Below are 16,955 nucleotides of genomic sequence, written 5' to 3' on the forward strand. Positions count from 1 at the left end.
CTACACCCTTCCTTTAACGAAGCATTTCCTCTACTCCAGGAAACAATTTTAACCAACTGAGCTGTTTTAAAGGCAGGTGTCAAATAATAAATGAAAATATGAGTAGTTATTTTAATTTACAGATGAATATATGCAAGTAATAGATGCATTCCTGAGCCTTTTTTTGCAGTTTCAAATACTAGAATGAAGACTATAGCATGTACAGTGTGCCTTTGTCTCCCAGCATTGAGTACTGCTGTCTTTCCCTGCAATTGCAGAATTAAAGAGCATTCCATGGAGCTTCTTATTCCCACTGTAGATCTGTGCACTGGAACATCATCTTTTAAAAATTAAGCAGTGTCTCTATCTCCTTGGACAGCATTCTGAGTATATAATCCAAATATTCTTTTTGAGACTTTAAATATTTATAGTGGCCCTTTGTACTGAATTACACCCACTGATTGTCACCACTGCCTTTATTGAGGATGAAAATACAGCCTTTGCTTTCAACAATAGCTGTGTGCATGCCAATTGGGTTTTTGTGTGTACTTTTTTATTTTTAAGAGTTCTGAGCCAACAGGGCTTTTAAGCACTCAATGCTCAGTGCTCAGTGCCAGATTGGAGTCCCTCCTCCACCAGCTTCCCAAGGTAATTTAGGTACCAATGTAACTGCTAAGTTTTCCAAGAAACCAGGAAATGCATGTTGTGCTCTGTCTGGCCTAGGGTGGCCATGTGCCCAACTTTATGTCATCTCTTTGACAGAGTGCTCTCTCTGAAGGACTGTCCGGTCCAAGTCTGATTTGCAGATACCAAAAGAAGGGAGAGCAGGGTGGCTTTGCAGTTGCCCATCAACAGTTAGCACCTGGACAGCAGACTGAGCAGGTGCACAAGTCACCTAGCCAAGGTCTTCCACACTATGATGAGACGTATTGTATTTCCATTTAAAATATAGTCATTATTTCTACATTTTGCATAGGTACACTTTATGCAAATACGTGTTCTCTTTTGTCCTCCTCCTCCTTTTTTTTTTTAAATAAAATTTTTATTGGTTTTTTAACACATAATAATAGACAATACAAAACAATACAAAAACAAACAAACATATAAACACGTATAATTTCTTCACATTTTTTCTTAGACCTTCTTTCATCGACTTCCTCATACCTCCCTTTTCTGCATCCCTACTTTAAAGTTTTCCAGCAAGCCCCAATGTCAACTTATAACACTTTTTTTTCCCTTTAAATCCTTTTTCTCATATCCAATTGTTTGTCCCCGCAATTCTGTTTTACCTGACCCAAAACATTTTAACACTCATTAATTTTGCAACAGTTCTTGAGATAAACTTTAAATTTCTTCCAATCTTCTTCCACCGTCTCTCTCCCTTGGTCACGGATTCTGCCAGTCATCTCCGCCAGTCCCATGTAGTCAATCACCTTGGTCTGCCATTCTTCCAGTGTGGGTAGTTCTTGTGTCTTCCAGTACTTTGCCAGAAGTACTCTTGCTGCTGTTGTAGCATACATAAAAAACGTCCTATCTTTCTTTGAGACCAATTGGCCCACCATGCCCAGGAGAAAGGCCTCTGGTTTCTTCACAAATGTGCATTTAAGCACCTTCTTCATTTCATTATAAATCATTTCCCAGAAGACCTTAATCCTTGGGCACGTCCACCAAAGGTGGTAAAAGGTACCTTCAATTTCCTTACATTTCCAGCATTTATTATTGGGCGTGTGGTAAATTTTTGCAAGCTTGACTGGGGTCATGTACCACCTATAGATCATTTTCATAATGTTTTCTCTTAAGGCATTACATGCCGTAAACTTTATACCGGTGGTCCATAACTGTTCCCAGTCAGCAAACATAATGTCGTGACCAATATCTTGTGCCCATTTAATCATAGCTGATTTAACCATCTCATCCTGTGTATTCCATTTCAGCAACAAGTTATACATTCTTGACAGATTTTTAGTGCTGGGTTCCAAAAGCTCTGTTTCTAATTTTGACCTCTCCACCTGGAAGCCAATTTTCCTGTCCTGTTTAAAAACTTCATTTATCTGGTAGTAATGTAGCCAGTCTCTTACTTTAAATTTCAACTTCTCATAACTCTGCAATTTTACTTTTCCCTCCTCATGTTCTATAATTTCCCAATACTTCGGCCATTTGGATTCCATATTAAGTTTTTTCACTTCCTTAGCCTCCATTGGTGACAACCACCTAGGGGTTTTGTTTTCTAACAAATCTTTATACCGAATCCAAACATTATATAATGCTTTCCTGACAATATGGTTTTTGAAACCTTGATGGATTTTTACCTTGTCGTACCATAAATATGCATGCCAGCCAAATCTGTTATTGAACCCTTCCAGATCCAAAATGTCTGTGTTCTCAAGAAGCAGCCAGTTTTTCAGCCAGCAAAAGGCCGCTGGTTCATAATACAACTTTAAGTCCGGCAGGGCAAACCCCCCTCTTTCTTTCGCATCAGTTAATATCTTAAATTTTATTCTGGGCTTTTTGCCCTGCCAGACAAATCTAGATATATCTTTTTGCCACCTCTTGAAACAATCCATTTTGTCCAAAATCTGCAATGTTTGAAACAAAAACAACATTCTCGGCAAGACATTCATCTTAATAACAGCAATTCGGCCCAACAAGGAAAGTCTTAGATTTGACCATATTTCTAGATCTTTCTTAACTTCTGTCCAACATTTCTCATAATTGTCTTTAACTAAGTTCACATTCTTAGATGTCAGATTAATCCCTAGGTATTTCACCTTCTTTGCTACTGTCAAACCAGTTTCACTCTGAAACTTCTCCCTTTCAACAGCTGTTAAGTTTTTATCCAGTACTTTCGTTTTCTGTTTATTCAGCTTAAAACCTGCTACTTGACCAAATGTTTGTATTAATTCTAAAACTCTTTTCGTACTAGTGTCTGGCTCTTCCAGGGTTAAAACTAGATCATCTGCAAATGCTCTCAGTTTATACTGTTTAGCTCCGACCTGAATCCCTTTAACCAGCTGGTCCTCTCTAATCATGTTTAATAAGACCTCCAGGACCGATATAAAAAGTAGTGGGGATATTGGGCATCCCTGTCGTGTCCCTTTCTCAATGGCAAACTCTTCTGTAACCACATTATTTACAATCAATTTTGCTTTTTGTTCAGAATAAATTGCACTTATACCATTTTCAAAACCTTGGCCTACCCCCATCCCTTGGAGGTTCTTTTTCATAAAATTCCAAGAAATGTTGTCAAAGGCCTTCTCCGCATCCACAAAAATTAACACTGCCTTGGTATTAATATTAACTTCCAATAACTCCATAATGTCTATTATGTTTCTCACATTGTCTGACAAATGTCTTCCTGGAAGAAAGCCCGCTTGGTCTTTATGAATCTCCCCCATCCTCCTCCTTTTTTTGGTTGATGTTTTTCACCTTTCTCTTTTTTGGCAATGCATAACTGGCCTAAGAGCAGGTGTTTTTGGAGGGGAAGGACTGGGATCAGCTCAGCAACCATGCCATTAATTTATTGATAAACTGCATCAGACAAAGGAAAAAAGTGCATTCCCCACCCACTGTACTCATTTATTTTTTTAGAAAGGAGAGGGGAAAAGTGGCACCTTTATTTCGTGAATCACCTGCTAGAACAGAGAAGCTGAGGTATTATTATTATTATTCCTCTTGTATCCCATCCTTCCAGATCTGAATTCTGGAGCAGCTAAGAACATGAATAAGATACATTGTAAGAATAACACTAATAACACATACCACAATATACATATATGGAAATATATATGGCAACATATATGGCAATATATGGTAAAATTGATGCTTTTGAATTATGGTGCTGGAGGAGACTCTTGAGAGTCCCATGGACTGCAAGAAGATCAAACCTATCCATTCTGAAAGAAATCAGCCCTGAGTGCTCACTGGAAGGACAGATCCTGAAGGTGAGGCTCCAATACTTTGGCCACCTCATGAGAAGAGAAGACTCCCTGGGAAAGACCCTGATGTTGGGAAAGATGGAGGGCACAAGGAGAAGGGGACGACAGAGGACGAGATGGTTGGACAGTGTTCTCGAAGCTACCAGCGTGAGTTTGACCAAACTGCGGGAGGCAGTGGAAGACAAGAGTGCCTGGCGTGCTCTGGTCCATGGGGTCACGAAGAGTTGGACACGACTAAACGACTAAAAAACAACAACAATATGGCAATCATTGGTAGGTTGAGAGGAAACCAGGGCTGTCCTGTTAGGGAATGGACAGAACGTTATCTCTGTGCTAAACATGTGCTTGGAGGCAACTCACTCCTAAAGACCTGGAGATTATAATCATTGAGTAGTGCACATTCTACTACTACTACTACTACTACTACTACTACTACTACTAATAAAATTAATTATATCCCACCCATCTTGCTGGGTTTCCCCAGTCACTCTGGGCAGCTTCCCACAAAATATTAAAAATACATTAAAACATCTAGTTACAGATAGGTAGCCGTGTTGGTCTGCCATAGTCAAAACAAAAAATTTTTTTTTCTTCCAGTAGCACCTTAAAGACCAACTAAGTTAGTTCTTGGTATGAGCTTTCGTGTGCATGCACACGAAAGCTCATACCAAGAACTAACTTAGTTGGTCTTTAAGGTGCTACTGGAAGAAATTTTTTTTTTTTTTGTATTAAAACATCTGTCATTAAAAGCTTCCCTAAACAGGGTTGCCTTCGGATGTCTTCTAAAAGTCAGATAGTTGTTTATTTCCTTGACATCTGATGGGAGGGCATTCCACAGGGCGTTCCACATATATGCTGAGGTATATTTTTCTTCTCATGGTCCAAGATTTAGAATACAGATCTCTGCACTGCATTTTGATACAAAGTGGAGAAGAGGCAGGAAGAGTTTAGTGGGTCTGACTATAGCAAGATGTGCTGGTGGTGGAGAACTGTGAAAAAAGGGAACATGTTTTTGAAAGGTTACTAGAAGGAAAGGGGAAAAAACTAGTGGAGGAGTAATGGGGGCTGAGTCAGCACTTATTTTATTAAGTGAGAGTTGGGGGGGTTTAGATCTGTGTTGGAGAAATGCTATCACATTGCTTTGTAATTATAAGTGTGTGCAGAGGGGAGATGCTGCAGGCGGTAGGAAGAGGAAAGCATTTGATGATGTTCTGTTTCCACCTGCTAATTTTACTTAAGATTTTCCCGCTGTGGATTCACTGACTCGGTTGCTTATTGCTGTGGTTGATTGTTCCATAGCTACAAAATGGGGCAAATGTCCTCTTAATGCAGTATAATAAATGCATGTGTCTTATGTGGTTCTTAAAATTGAAATTTGAAAGTTGAATTTCCAGTGTGAGAGTTTACTTCAGAATGGCAAATTTTAAGGCTCGAGACTGAAAAATCTATATAAAAACAAATGAAATGTACCATCTTGGAATGAACTTTCAATTCATCAAATCCAAGCTAAAATTGGACCATAGGGCTTCTCTGTAATCTGCTATACATTATTTCCTGATGCTTATTTTTTCTAGATCATTGTCTTTCATATATATTTGTACCTGAATTCCCTCGGTTCTTTGCCATGCAGGGTATGTACTGGCTTGCATTTTTCTTCTGGAAATTGTGATTCTGGATTGAGATTGTACTACCACACTCTTAAGTGACTCCTCCTAACTTGTGCTAGGGAGACAACCACCTCCTTCCCAAACATTGCTGTTGCTGCTGATGCATCCTCCTCATTTAAACATACTGTACTTTGCTATAGGGGACATGGGTGGTGCTGTGGGTTAAACCACAGAGCCTAGGACTTGCCGATCAGAAGGTCAGTGGTTCAAATCCCCACAACAGGGTGAGCTCCCAGTGCTCTGTCCCAGCTCCTGCCAACCTAGCAGTTTGAAAGCACATCAAAGTGCAAGTAGATAAATAGGTACCGCTCCGGTGGGAAGGTAAACGGCGTTTCTGTGCGCTGCTCTGGTTCGCCAGAAGCGGCTTAGTCATGCTGGCCACATGACCCGGAAGCTGTACGCCATCTCCCTCGGCCATTAAAGCAAGATGAGCGCCGCAACCCCAGAGTCGGCCACAACTGGACCTAATGGTCAGGGGTCCCTTTACCTTTACTTTGCTATGGTTCTCCCATGACTACCAAACCTTTAAAGATGCAGAGGGCATTTAATATCATGTTATAGACCAAAGGTCAGCAAACTTTTTCAGCAGGGGGCTGGTCCACTGTCCCTCAGACCTTGTGGGGGGCCAGACCATATTTTGCGGGGAGGGAAATGAAAGAATTCCTATGCCCCACAAATAACCCAGAGATGCATTTTAAATAAAATGACACATTCTATTCATGTAAAAACACCAGGCAGGCCCCACAAATAACCCAGAGATGCATTTAAAATAAAAGCACACATTCTACTCATGTAAAAACATGCTGATTCCCTGAGCATCCACGGGCCGAATTTAAAAGGTGATTGGGCCAGATCCGGCCCCTGGGCCTTAGTTTGCCTACCCATGTTATAGACCCTGCATCTAATCTCTGGATTCACACATCTCTGTTTGCATTGCTCTTTGAATTGGCCACTGCACTGATGCTCTTTCATCCCAACAGTTGCCTTTGATACCCCTTGCAGTAATTAACTGGTGGTGATGATGCTTACTTCTGTGCCCTAAAAGCTTCATAATATAATGAATCTGCTGATGTCTGCAGATCAAGCTGCTGTTAAAAGGCACAAGAGCAGAACAGGTTCCCCGGTTCATCAGTTGGCAGCCCTTTTCCCACCCACCCCTGGTCTTTTGGAGAAGCACAGATGTTGAGTGGAGCTAATTCAAGGTTGCAGGTTGAGCAGAGGAGAAAGGGAGATGGGCCTGCTCTTCCCAGTAATTAATCATACTTATTATGTATCCTCATTACCTCCAGTGATACAGATCCAGTAGGTGGTGAAATATAATCTGGGGCTGGGAAAAATTGATGGCTAATGACTGATTCACCATTTAGTGTATGTTCTGGCACCATATGCAGCCATATGTCTTTGCTGCAAACGGCCCCAATCCTGCCCTATGTAAGCAGGAATACTTACTGAGGTGTATTCTTCACAGAAAAGTTGGGGCATGACTCAAAAAAGTTTGAATTAGGCGTATATCTATCATTCCTGACTGTAACTGTGCTTTAAGCGCATGTAGCTGTATTTCCCTATGTTCCTCACATAGGATGGAGCCCACGAGCAGAAAGTCTGAGATGTAGCTCAGACTTCTTTTCACTGTAACCACAAAATAAAGCCTGCCTTCAGATGACTGCTGTGAACTGAATGTGAGTAAAACATTGTTCTTACTTTTAAAGAAGACCGTGTTGTGTTATTATTATTATTTTAAGAGGGAAATAAAGGGGAAACATACCAGGAACAATCCAGACTGGACAAGCCAGACTAGATTGCTTAATTAAAGGGTTCTAAAGAATTATCAACTTGCTTCCAATAAGTTGCAAAGGGAATGTGCTCTGTTGTTTACTCACTAGCGTGAGTGAGGAGGGATACTATCAAAACAATATATCTTCTCCTACCTTCCTTAACATTCCCAAAGGTATGTAATTCCAAAGAATATTTCCCTCTGATGTTCCTCCCTGCACAGTCGTGTTTATACAATCCCATACTTTCTCCTCTAAAAGGAAAGGTAAAGGACCCCAGGACGGTTAAGTCCAGTCAAAGGCGACTATGGGGTGCGGTGCTCATCTCGCTTTTCAGGCTAAGGGAGCTGGTGTTTGTTCACAAACAGCTTTCTGGGTCATGTGGCCAGTATGACTAAATCACTATTGGCACATGGAGGACTGTGACGGAAACCAGAGCTCACGGAAATACCTATTCCTTCCCACTGCAGTGGTACCTATTTATCTTCTTGCACTGGTATGCTTTCGAGCTGCTAGGTTAACAGAGCAATGGGAGCTTATCCTGTTGTGCAGATCCGAACCGCCAAGCTTCCGATCAGCAAGTCAGAGGCTCAGTGGTTTAGACCACAGTGCCACCCATGTCCCCATTAATACTGTACATTTTGATGGGAGGAGAAAGAAAGCTTTGAGACTGAAAGAAAAACAGCCAACCTTGTGTGCTCAGTCAAGCGATCATGCTAATTAGGAGCATCTAGCAAGTTTAAAACTCAATTTAATGATCCTCCAATGTTTCTTTTATTCTGAAAGCTTTTGATGTTGCAAGAGTGCAAGGAGCAGTTCATTTCCCTGGAGTGCAGAAGAGAAATTAATTCTTCTCTGATGATTCTCTGGTTTCTTCCCTGTATTCTTATAACCCCAAAATACCTTTTATGTGATACCATCAGTAGCTAAAGGCAAGTACAGTGGTACCTCGGGTTAAGTACTTAATTCATTCCAGAGGTCCGTTCTTAACCTGAAACTGTTCTTAACCTGAAGCACCACTTTAGCTAATGGGGCCTCCTGCTGCTGCCATGCCACCAGAGCATGATTTCTGTTCTCAACCTGAAGCAAAGTTCTTAACCCGAGGTACTATTTCTGGGTTAGTGGAGTCTGTAACCTGAAGTGTCTGTAACCTGAAGCGTATGTAACCCGAGGTACCACTGTACACATTGTTCTTTTTAAAATTAAAAATTGCTGCACCTAGCACCAAGAAAATGAATGCTGCAACCTGTATAAACGATGCAAATTTAAGCTAACCCTTTTTTTTGCCTCTTCTGAACCTAGAGAGGCTCAAGTATCTGTTCAGGGGGCATTTGGCTTTTTTGCCCACTTGCAGGTTCTCACTCCTTTGAGAACTACAAATTTTGTAAAAAGTGATACTAAGATTCTGAGCACAAAGGCAGATTCTGCTGCTGAATACTGGATTCTGTGTTTCTGTTGAATTGTGGACTACCTATGGTCTTGGCCACAGCATATATGTTTGTAGGCTGAAATGGGCAAATATATATATATGATTTACAACTGACTAACTCTAGAGCAGCAGTCACATAAGCTTGGAGAAGGTAAACTACTGTGGAGTAAGTTGCATAGCCTCCAACATTTATCCATAATAAAAGTGACATGCCTTTCATGTGACAGGCAAACCGAAAGCAGCTCCACATGTAGTGCAAGCCATGAATGTTTACACAGAAATTAAATCCCCCACATTGATTGACAGAGTTCACTCCCAGGTAAGTAAGCATAGGATTACAGCCTAAATCAGGGGTCAGCAAACTTTTTCAGCAGGGGGCCGGTCCACTGTCCCTCAGACCTTGTGGTGGGCTATATTTTGGGTCTATATTTTGGGCTATATTTTGTGGTGGGTCTATATTTTGAAAAAAAATAATGAACAAATTCCTATGCCCCTCAAATAACCCAGAGATGCATTTTAAATAAAAGCACACATTCTACTCATGTAAAAACACGCTGATTCCCGGACCGTCCGCAGGCCAGATTTAGAAGGCGATTGGGCCGGATCCAGCCCCCGGGCCTTAGTTTGCCTACCTGTGGCCTAAATCAGGGGTCAGCAATCTTTTTCAGCCGTCCCTCAGACCATGTGGTGGGCCAGACTATATTTTGAAAAAAAAAAAAAATGAACGAATTCCTATGCCCCTCAAATAACCCAGAGATGCATTTTAAATAAAAGCACACATTCTACTCATGTAAAAACATGCTGATTCCCAGACCATCTGTGGGCTGGAATGAGAAGGCGATTGGGCCACATCCAGCCCCTGGGCCTTAGGTTGCCTACCCCTGGCCTAAATAGTGCAATTATCATCTTTTGCAGAGTCTTGCCGTTAGCAACTCTCAGCAATATATTTGGAGAACTTCATTTCAAAATATAATTTTTCTTGTCAGCTGGAAAATACACTTTAGTAGTTAGCGCTGCAGCATCCTTCTAGGTCAGGGATGTGCTTGGAACCCCAGCTCCCATCATTCCAAACCACCATGGCCAATCTTTAGGCATGATGGGAGTTCAGCAGCATCTAGCAGGCCACATTTACTTACACCCCTATTGTAGGTAAAAGGCTCCCCCAAACCCGTGGTCCCCACCATGCTCCCCTCCCCTTATTATTGTGACGGCTGGGAATATTTCATGTACAGTAATGCTGTTCTAAGCTTCAGAGATACTTTGAGTGCCTCTGGAGAAGTGTGCATGCACACGAAAGCTTATACCCAGAACAAACTTAGTTGGTCTCTAAAGTGCTACTGTTGTCTTTGTCCATGGAGTTTTCTTGGCTGGGATACTGGAGTGGCTTGCCGGTTCCTGCTCCAGGCGGATCACGTTTGGGCAAAACTCTCCCCTATGACCTGTCCATCTTGGGTGGCCCTGCACGGCATAGCTCATAGTTTCTCTGAGTTATTCAAGCCCCTTTGCTACAGCAAGGCAGTGATCCATGAAGGGGACCTTGCCAACAAAGGCCCGTATAGTTTAAGCTATGGTTTTCCCAGTAGTGATGTATGGATGTGAGAGCTGGACCATAAAGAAGGCTGATCGCCGAAGAATTGATGCTTTTGAATTATGGTGCTGGAGGAGACTCTTGAGAGTCCCATGGACTGCAAGAAGATCAAGCCTATCCATTCTGAAGGAAATCAGCCCTGAGTGCTCACTGGAAGGACAGATCTTGAAGCTGAGGCTCCAATACTCATGAGAAGAGAAGACTCCCTGGAAAAGACCCTGATGTTTGGAAAGATTGAGGGCACAAGGAGAAGGGGACGACAGAGGACAAGATGGTTGGACAGTGTTCTCGAAGCTACCAGCATGAGTTTGACCAAACTGCGGGAGGCAGTGGAAGACAGGAGTGCCTGGCGTGCTCTGGTCCAGGGGGTCACAAAGAGTCGGACACGACTAAACAACACAACAACAACAACAAGGTGCTACTGGACAATATTTTATTATTTTTTATTTCTTTCGACCGTGTCAGACCAACATGGCTACCTACCTGAATCTGAAGCTCAGCGTGAGGTCAGGGGAAGATTCTCTGCCCTTCCTAGCACTGAACTCAGAAAAGCTGTGGTTTGCCATTTTAATTAGAGTAGGAAGGGATGTTCATGGCTGTGAGTGTCGTGTATGAATTTGTGGACCCCTTGCTGAATAATTACAGTGGTACCTCGGTTAAGAACTTAATTCGTTCTGGAGGTCCATTCTTAACCTGAAACTATTCTTGACCTGAGGTACTACTTTAGCTAATGGGGCCTCCTGCTGCCGCCGCACGATTTCTGTTCTCATCCTGAAGCAAAGTTCTTAACCCGAGGTACTATTTCTGGGTTAGTGGAGTCTGTAACCTGAAGCATTGGTAACCTGAAGCGTCTGTAACCCAAGGTACCACTGTATAGGCACAAAAATGCAATGCAGAAATGAATTTATTCTGCCCATTCCATTGCAGAATCTAGAACGCATAAGTTTCCTGTTCCTTTTAGCTGATGTAATCTTTCCTGGCTTCTAGAATGCATAAAATCCTAACACTAGTTTCAGTGCGAGGTCAGTCCAGCATTCAATTTTTGCTCCTCAGTTAAGTGAAGGTAGGCTGTCATTAGAATCTTAGGTTTTCTGGAACTTGGAATGGAATAAGGGTGTGCATTTGTTTTAATAACTAATGAAAAACAAAACAATTGTGCCTCATTGATTTAATTTGTTTTTGTTGCAAAAACAAATTAGATTGCAAATGGATGAATTCTTAATTAGAAATCACATTACTCATTTGTTTGATTCATTTTTCGTTAGTTTCTAATGGAAAATTGGAATGTTTTGGAACAGCATGTAACTGAAAGGTTACAGAAGGATAAAGAGAGGGAGGCTGCACTGAAACTCACAGATGTAAAATGGGAACCCTTTGCTCTGTCTATTTGAAACATTAAATGTCTCATCTACTTGAGGAATGGTACAATGACGGAAAATTTCATAGGAACAGGTGTAAAACACAGAAGTTACAAGCAGGAGAGGAGCACTTAGGTCTCTCATTGAAAGGATGTAATTACAACTAAAGAATTTTATCAAGACAAATGAAATTAATGAGGCACATTTTTCCCATAGGATATCAAAGCAAGTTCTAGAAAGCATAAAATCTCAGTAATGAACACCTGGGCCCCCCATCGAATGGATTTTTTTTAAAAAAGCCTCTAAAATGCCCTTTTCTAATGTGTCCCAAATTTGGCAGGGGTGCTGTATTCAAGGCACAGTAGTATTCCTGAAGTTTCCATGTCATTTGGATGGAACACATCAAACTTACAGTCAACAGAAAACTGGCTGGGTCTCCCATTGAAATCAATGGGGGGAAATGGATGGGAATGATAAAAACAAATGATTTAATTGCAAATCGGTTATTAAAACACATGAAAAATGAGCAAATAATGAAAGAAAATGAAGTTTTCATAATAAAAATGAATGGAGAAACTAAACTAGCCTAAAACTAAAATGCCATTGCACATCCCTGCAATGGAATCGGTGAGTGAATTAGGCGTAGCTGTTTCAGTTTTTATATTTACAAGCAGTTTTGACAATGGATGGAAGGTTTCTAGATTTAAACTCATTCTAAGTATGTTTGCTTTGAACATTGTGTTAATACAAATGTAGCTGCAACCTCAATTGTAATTTTTCTCTGTGTAATTATTGGACTAGGAAAAAAATTTTGAAGCTGATTTTCAAGGCTAATTTAATTTAAACCTTATTAAATATGTGCTTTAGGACATTAGAATCAACTGGGTCCCCCAAAAGCTTGAGAAAACCATTCTGCTTGGATAATTGCAAGCACTACCATTGGCAGAAGTTCAAAGTATGACTAAACCCAGCTTTAAGAATTGATTAGTTTTTTTTAGTACTGGGCTCCCACTGAGGGTGTTGGTTTTCTTGGCTGTTGAGGATCCAAACAGGAGTTACATGAATTGAAGATTGAAGATGGCCTAGTGAGATCAAGGGAAGATGGCAAAAGAATAAGGTTTCATGTATCAGAAAGCTCAAGGCAGCATAACAGCGTTATTGAATAGGCAGAGTCAAGGTTGATTATAATTGAACACAATCATCTCAGTTTCTCCCATCGTTATTGTTAGGACCTATTCTAGAACAAGAGAAAATGATGTATTTATACAGGTGCATGATGATTAAGCTTGCCATCTCTTTGACCACAAATCTGGGAAAGTTACACGAATAAATATTTCCTTATCTTTGCACCCACCAAATACTAGCAGTCATGAGCAAAGGGTGCATTGGAGGCCAGGTCATTTTCTACAATTCAGTTAGCAAAGCATTCTCACAATAAGGCCCAAGGTGTATGTATCTTGTATATATGTATCTTGAGTCTATAATTTGCGTCTTACAGTTGTCTTCGCCCAAGTACTCCCCTCTCAATATGGAAACAGATTGATTTCCTGTACTAGTATGCTAAAGCTGAGTTTGAGGTGGGGTAGGGATGTGGTATGGGATGCAGGTGGCGCTGTGGTGTAAACTACTGAGCCTTGTGCTTGCCTATCAGAAGGTTGGCAGTTCGAATCCCCGCGACGGGATGAGCTCCCGTTGCTCGGTCCCTGCTCCTGCCCACTTAGCAGATACATTGGTACTGCTCCGGCGGGAAGGTAAACGGCGTTTCCGTGCGCTGCTCTGGTTTGCCAGAAGCGGCTTAGTCATGCTGGCCACATGACCCGGAAGCTGTACACCGGCTCCCTCGGCCAATAAAGTGAGATGAGTGCCACAATCCCAGAGTCATCCGCGACTGGACCTAACGGTCAGGGGTCCCTTTACCTTTAAGGTAACACATATGTAAACTTGGTGCCACGGAACATGGGTAAAGTTATTCCTGCCACAAGAGAAAGGTTTCATTTGTTTGCTTGCATGATAAATAAACAAAAGGAGCTACAGGTAAAATGCCATTGTACAACAGGGATGAGGAATCTGTGGCCCTCCAGATGTTGCTAGACTGCAACTCCCAACATCCTTGGCAGTGGACCACACTGGCACAGTGGCTAATGGGAGCTGGAGCCCAAAGGGGGCTTGAGAAGCCCAGCTTCCCCAGAAAGGAACGCTTTCACATATGTCTGGAGAGAGTCCAGGCCTACAGTTGAACCTAGTAACCTTGTGGCTTCCTGCTTGTTAGGTCAACAGCAAATCTGGAGGCACAGTAATGCTGAGAGGAGGCCCAGATGGCAAGCGATTAGCTGAGGTTGAGATGTGTGGGTTTGGCTGACTATTGCACCCTGGTGACTATGATATCTTTTCACTCCAAATGCACTTCACAAAATGACCCCTCTATGTGATTCGCATGGCACCACATTAGGCCTGTATTTGAATTCACAGCACATAGCAGCCACAGTGTAGTATAGCAGCCATGCGTGTGTAGTAAGCAGTTGCAGCCGTGCTCTGCCCGTGTGATGCCTTAGTAACCATATATGCATTAGGACACCTCTCATATGTGCGCTGACAGAAAAAATGGACTTTTTCCAGTTCTGGGAACTGACAAAGAGGGTCTATTGCTGGCCATTAGACATTCCTGTGGGACAGTGTTGAATTGACGGCGGAGCAGTGTGCTTGCATGCAGTTCTGCTGCTCCTCTGAACTGGGGTGGTTGTGATCAAGGAATAGAGATCTGTAATGCCCTCATCCGCCTTTGAAAGAAGAAAAGTGAGATTCTTGCTGGTGCATCTCAGGAAATTAAGCATTCAGATCTGCAGAATCTTTTTGTTAATCTTTTAGCATTTAACCAGTTGCTGGAAAACACATGGCAGGGATGTTGTCCTCGGACCCTGTGGGTTTCCTGAAGGATGTTCTTATGTTCATATCTTCTTATGTGCCAGAAGAATTAACCATCTTAAGTCTATGCATGCTAATAATAATCACCATGCATGTACTTATTCACTGAATGTATCCATCAAGCAATGTGGCGATGCATTTTCTGAGAGGGGATGCATAGACCTTGTTTAGATGCTCCAATACGGCCACATTCCAAATGCAAACCAATAGCTAAATTAATGTGTTAGCTCTTAAACCAAGTTAGTTACAGGACTGAAAGGTCTAAGGGAAATAAGTAATATCCCTCCCTTTATCATTATCAGTGTGTCTCAGGTGTTCAAGACATTTTGCATTGCCTGCTTTTGAATAAACTGCAGAGGTGTGTATTAAAAAAAAATCATCATCATCATCATCATAATTTATTAGTTATACCCTCACCCATCTGAGTTCAGTGGGGCTTCCTCTCAGGTCCGTGAGTATAGGATTGCAGCCTAAGTCACCTGTACAATGTGTTGCTGAACTTGTTTGTTTATAATACTAAGCCATTTTATTATCAAGGCCTCCAAAGTGGTGTACACTATCAAAAGCAACACCGGACACTAACGTGTCACTTGTTTTGAGTAGAACTTATTACTTACCATTTTCAAGACATAGTGTGAAAAAGTTAGTTTTAAAGTCAGTCTCTGTGTTGTATCGTGTTTCCTTTCCAAAATACAAACCTTCATTTGGGTTTCCACCTCCAGTTGTCGGTTTAATGAAGGTGCCCAGACTGGTACATGCAAGGATTAACTTTTGAAATGAATGGACACGTTAAATAGATATAAGCAAGCTTTCGTCATTCTGTAGCTGATTTATTGATTAAATAAATGATTTGCTTGGTGCAACATGCAAAGTTATCTGCCTTCACTGCATAACTAGAGACGAATACTAAATAACTAACTCTGAAGTAAGTGTCAAATGGTAGAGTTTGAATCTTTCTTATTTATGAGGACATTGATTTCTCTAGGGTTTTCTTTAAAAAGTATTATTGATTTTCTCCACATCTCTAGTTTGTGTGTGTGTGTTCATAAGGAGAACAATTGTGCCCCCAGACCTGGGAACAATTTGATTTATGGTTTCTCATATAATGTAGAAATACCTCCAACTGTCAATCAATGTTCTGTTAGACAACTGTTGACCACAGTGTGTACACTTCACTGCTACTAATAAAAGACCCAACAATGACATTAAAACACTCTGTTGTTAGGAAGATATTTATAGTTGTGGGGATTGAGAAATGGACTTGACTTCAGCTGTTCTGTAGAGCATGGAATGAAATTCCAGCACTTCCACTGACGTAGAATCTGGCAATTGCTGTAAGTTTTGAGAATTTCACTGTCACTTAAAAAGCCTAGCTTCTTCCCAAGCTACTAGTTTGTTTTATTCTGGAAGGCTACTTACATTAGGGATCTTTCAAACAAGCAATTCTCCACCTGCAGTCTAAAGTGATGCAGTCGCAGCAGCCAGTACTGTATGCTCTTCCCAACTTAACATGTAGATTAATAACTCCACCATGTAGATCAGCTCAAAAGTGTGCCCAGAAGGAAACTGATTTTGCATTTTCCTTGGGCTGCGTATTCTGTTTTCTCCAGATGTTTACTTTTGTGTTTTCCCCATTGTTAAACAGTAATAAGGGGCACAGGGCTGAAGGCCATGGTCACCATCTAATTTTAACTGATTGGTGTCGTTTTTCATTTTGGATGCCCTATTACGTCAATGATCACATTTCAAGCAGAGCTTGCCTGTTAACAGGCATAGTCGTCGTGAAGGCTTGTCTGCTGTAGGAAAGAGAATTTTCAACATAGAGCTCACTCATGAGTTTCAGAAGGAGGGAAATATATCCTAAAAAACCCAATAGTGCAACCTTATGCATGTTTATTCAGAAGTTCGTCCTACTGTGTTCAAGGGAGCTTATACGCAGGTAAGTGTGCTTAGGACTGCAGCCTGTGTTAGAATGCGCAGATAACGTACATATGCATGGATGGTTCCTCTTTTCTTGTGATAGACACCCTATTTTCTTGTATCTGGCCCTGGTCATGGCCCACATTTTCCCCCTGGGTGCTGCTGGGTGCAGTTCAGCAACATCTGTAGGGCCAGAGGTTCCTACAGAGGACTGTGTCTACCTCTGTACCCCCACCCCAATTCCCCTTCTAAACGTAAACAGGGCATCTGTGATCCACGCAACGGTCACCTCCAGACTGGATTATTGTAACTCACTCTACGTGGGGCTGCCCTTGAGACTGACACAGAAACTCCAGCGGGTGCAGAATGCCGCGGCGAGACTCCT

General features: G+C 41.7%; 1 protein-coding gene across 3 annotated transcripts in view; it reads left to right on the forward strand.

Moving 5' to 3' along the window:
• The first annotated feature begins 16,395 nt into the window (after positions 1-16,395).
• Positions 16,396-16,955, forward strand: part of SLC4A8 (solute carrier family 4 member 8) — a 61,168-nt gene continuing 60,608 nt past the window's right edge. For all 3 annotated transcript variants that reach the window (XR_014544574.1, XM_083599187.1, XM_083599189.1), the window contains exon 1: positions 16,396-16,589. Coding sequence is in view for 2 of the 3 variants with exons in the window: in XM_083599187.1 (XP_083455313.1) it covers positions 16,536-16,589 (54 nt within the window). In the remaining variant the exon portion in view is untranslated. The remainder of the gene's footprint in view (positions 16,590-16,955) is intronic.

This window comes from Podarcis filfolensis, assembly GCF_964270895.1.
Source record: "Podarcis filfolensis genome assembly, chromosome: 2".
NCBI lineage: Eukaryota > Metazoa > Chordata > Lepidosauria > Squamata > Lacertidae > Podarcis > Podarcis filfolensis.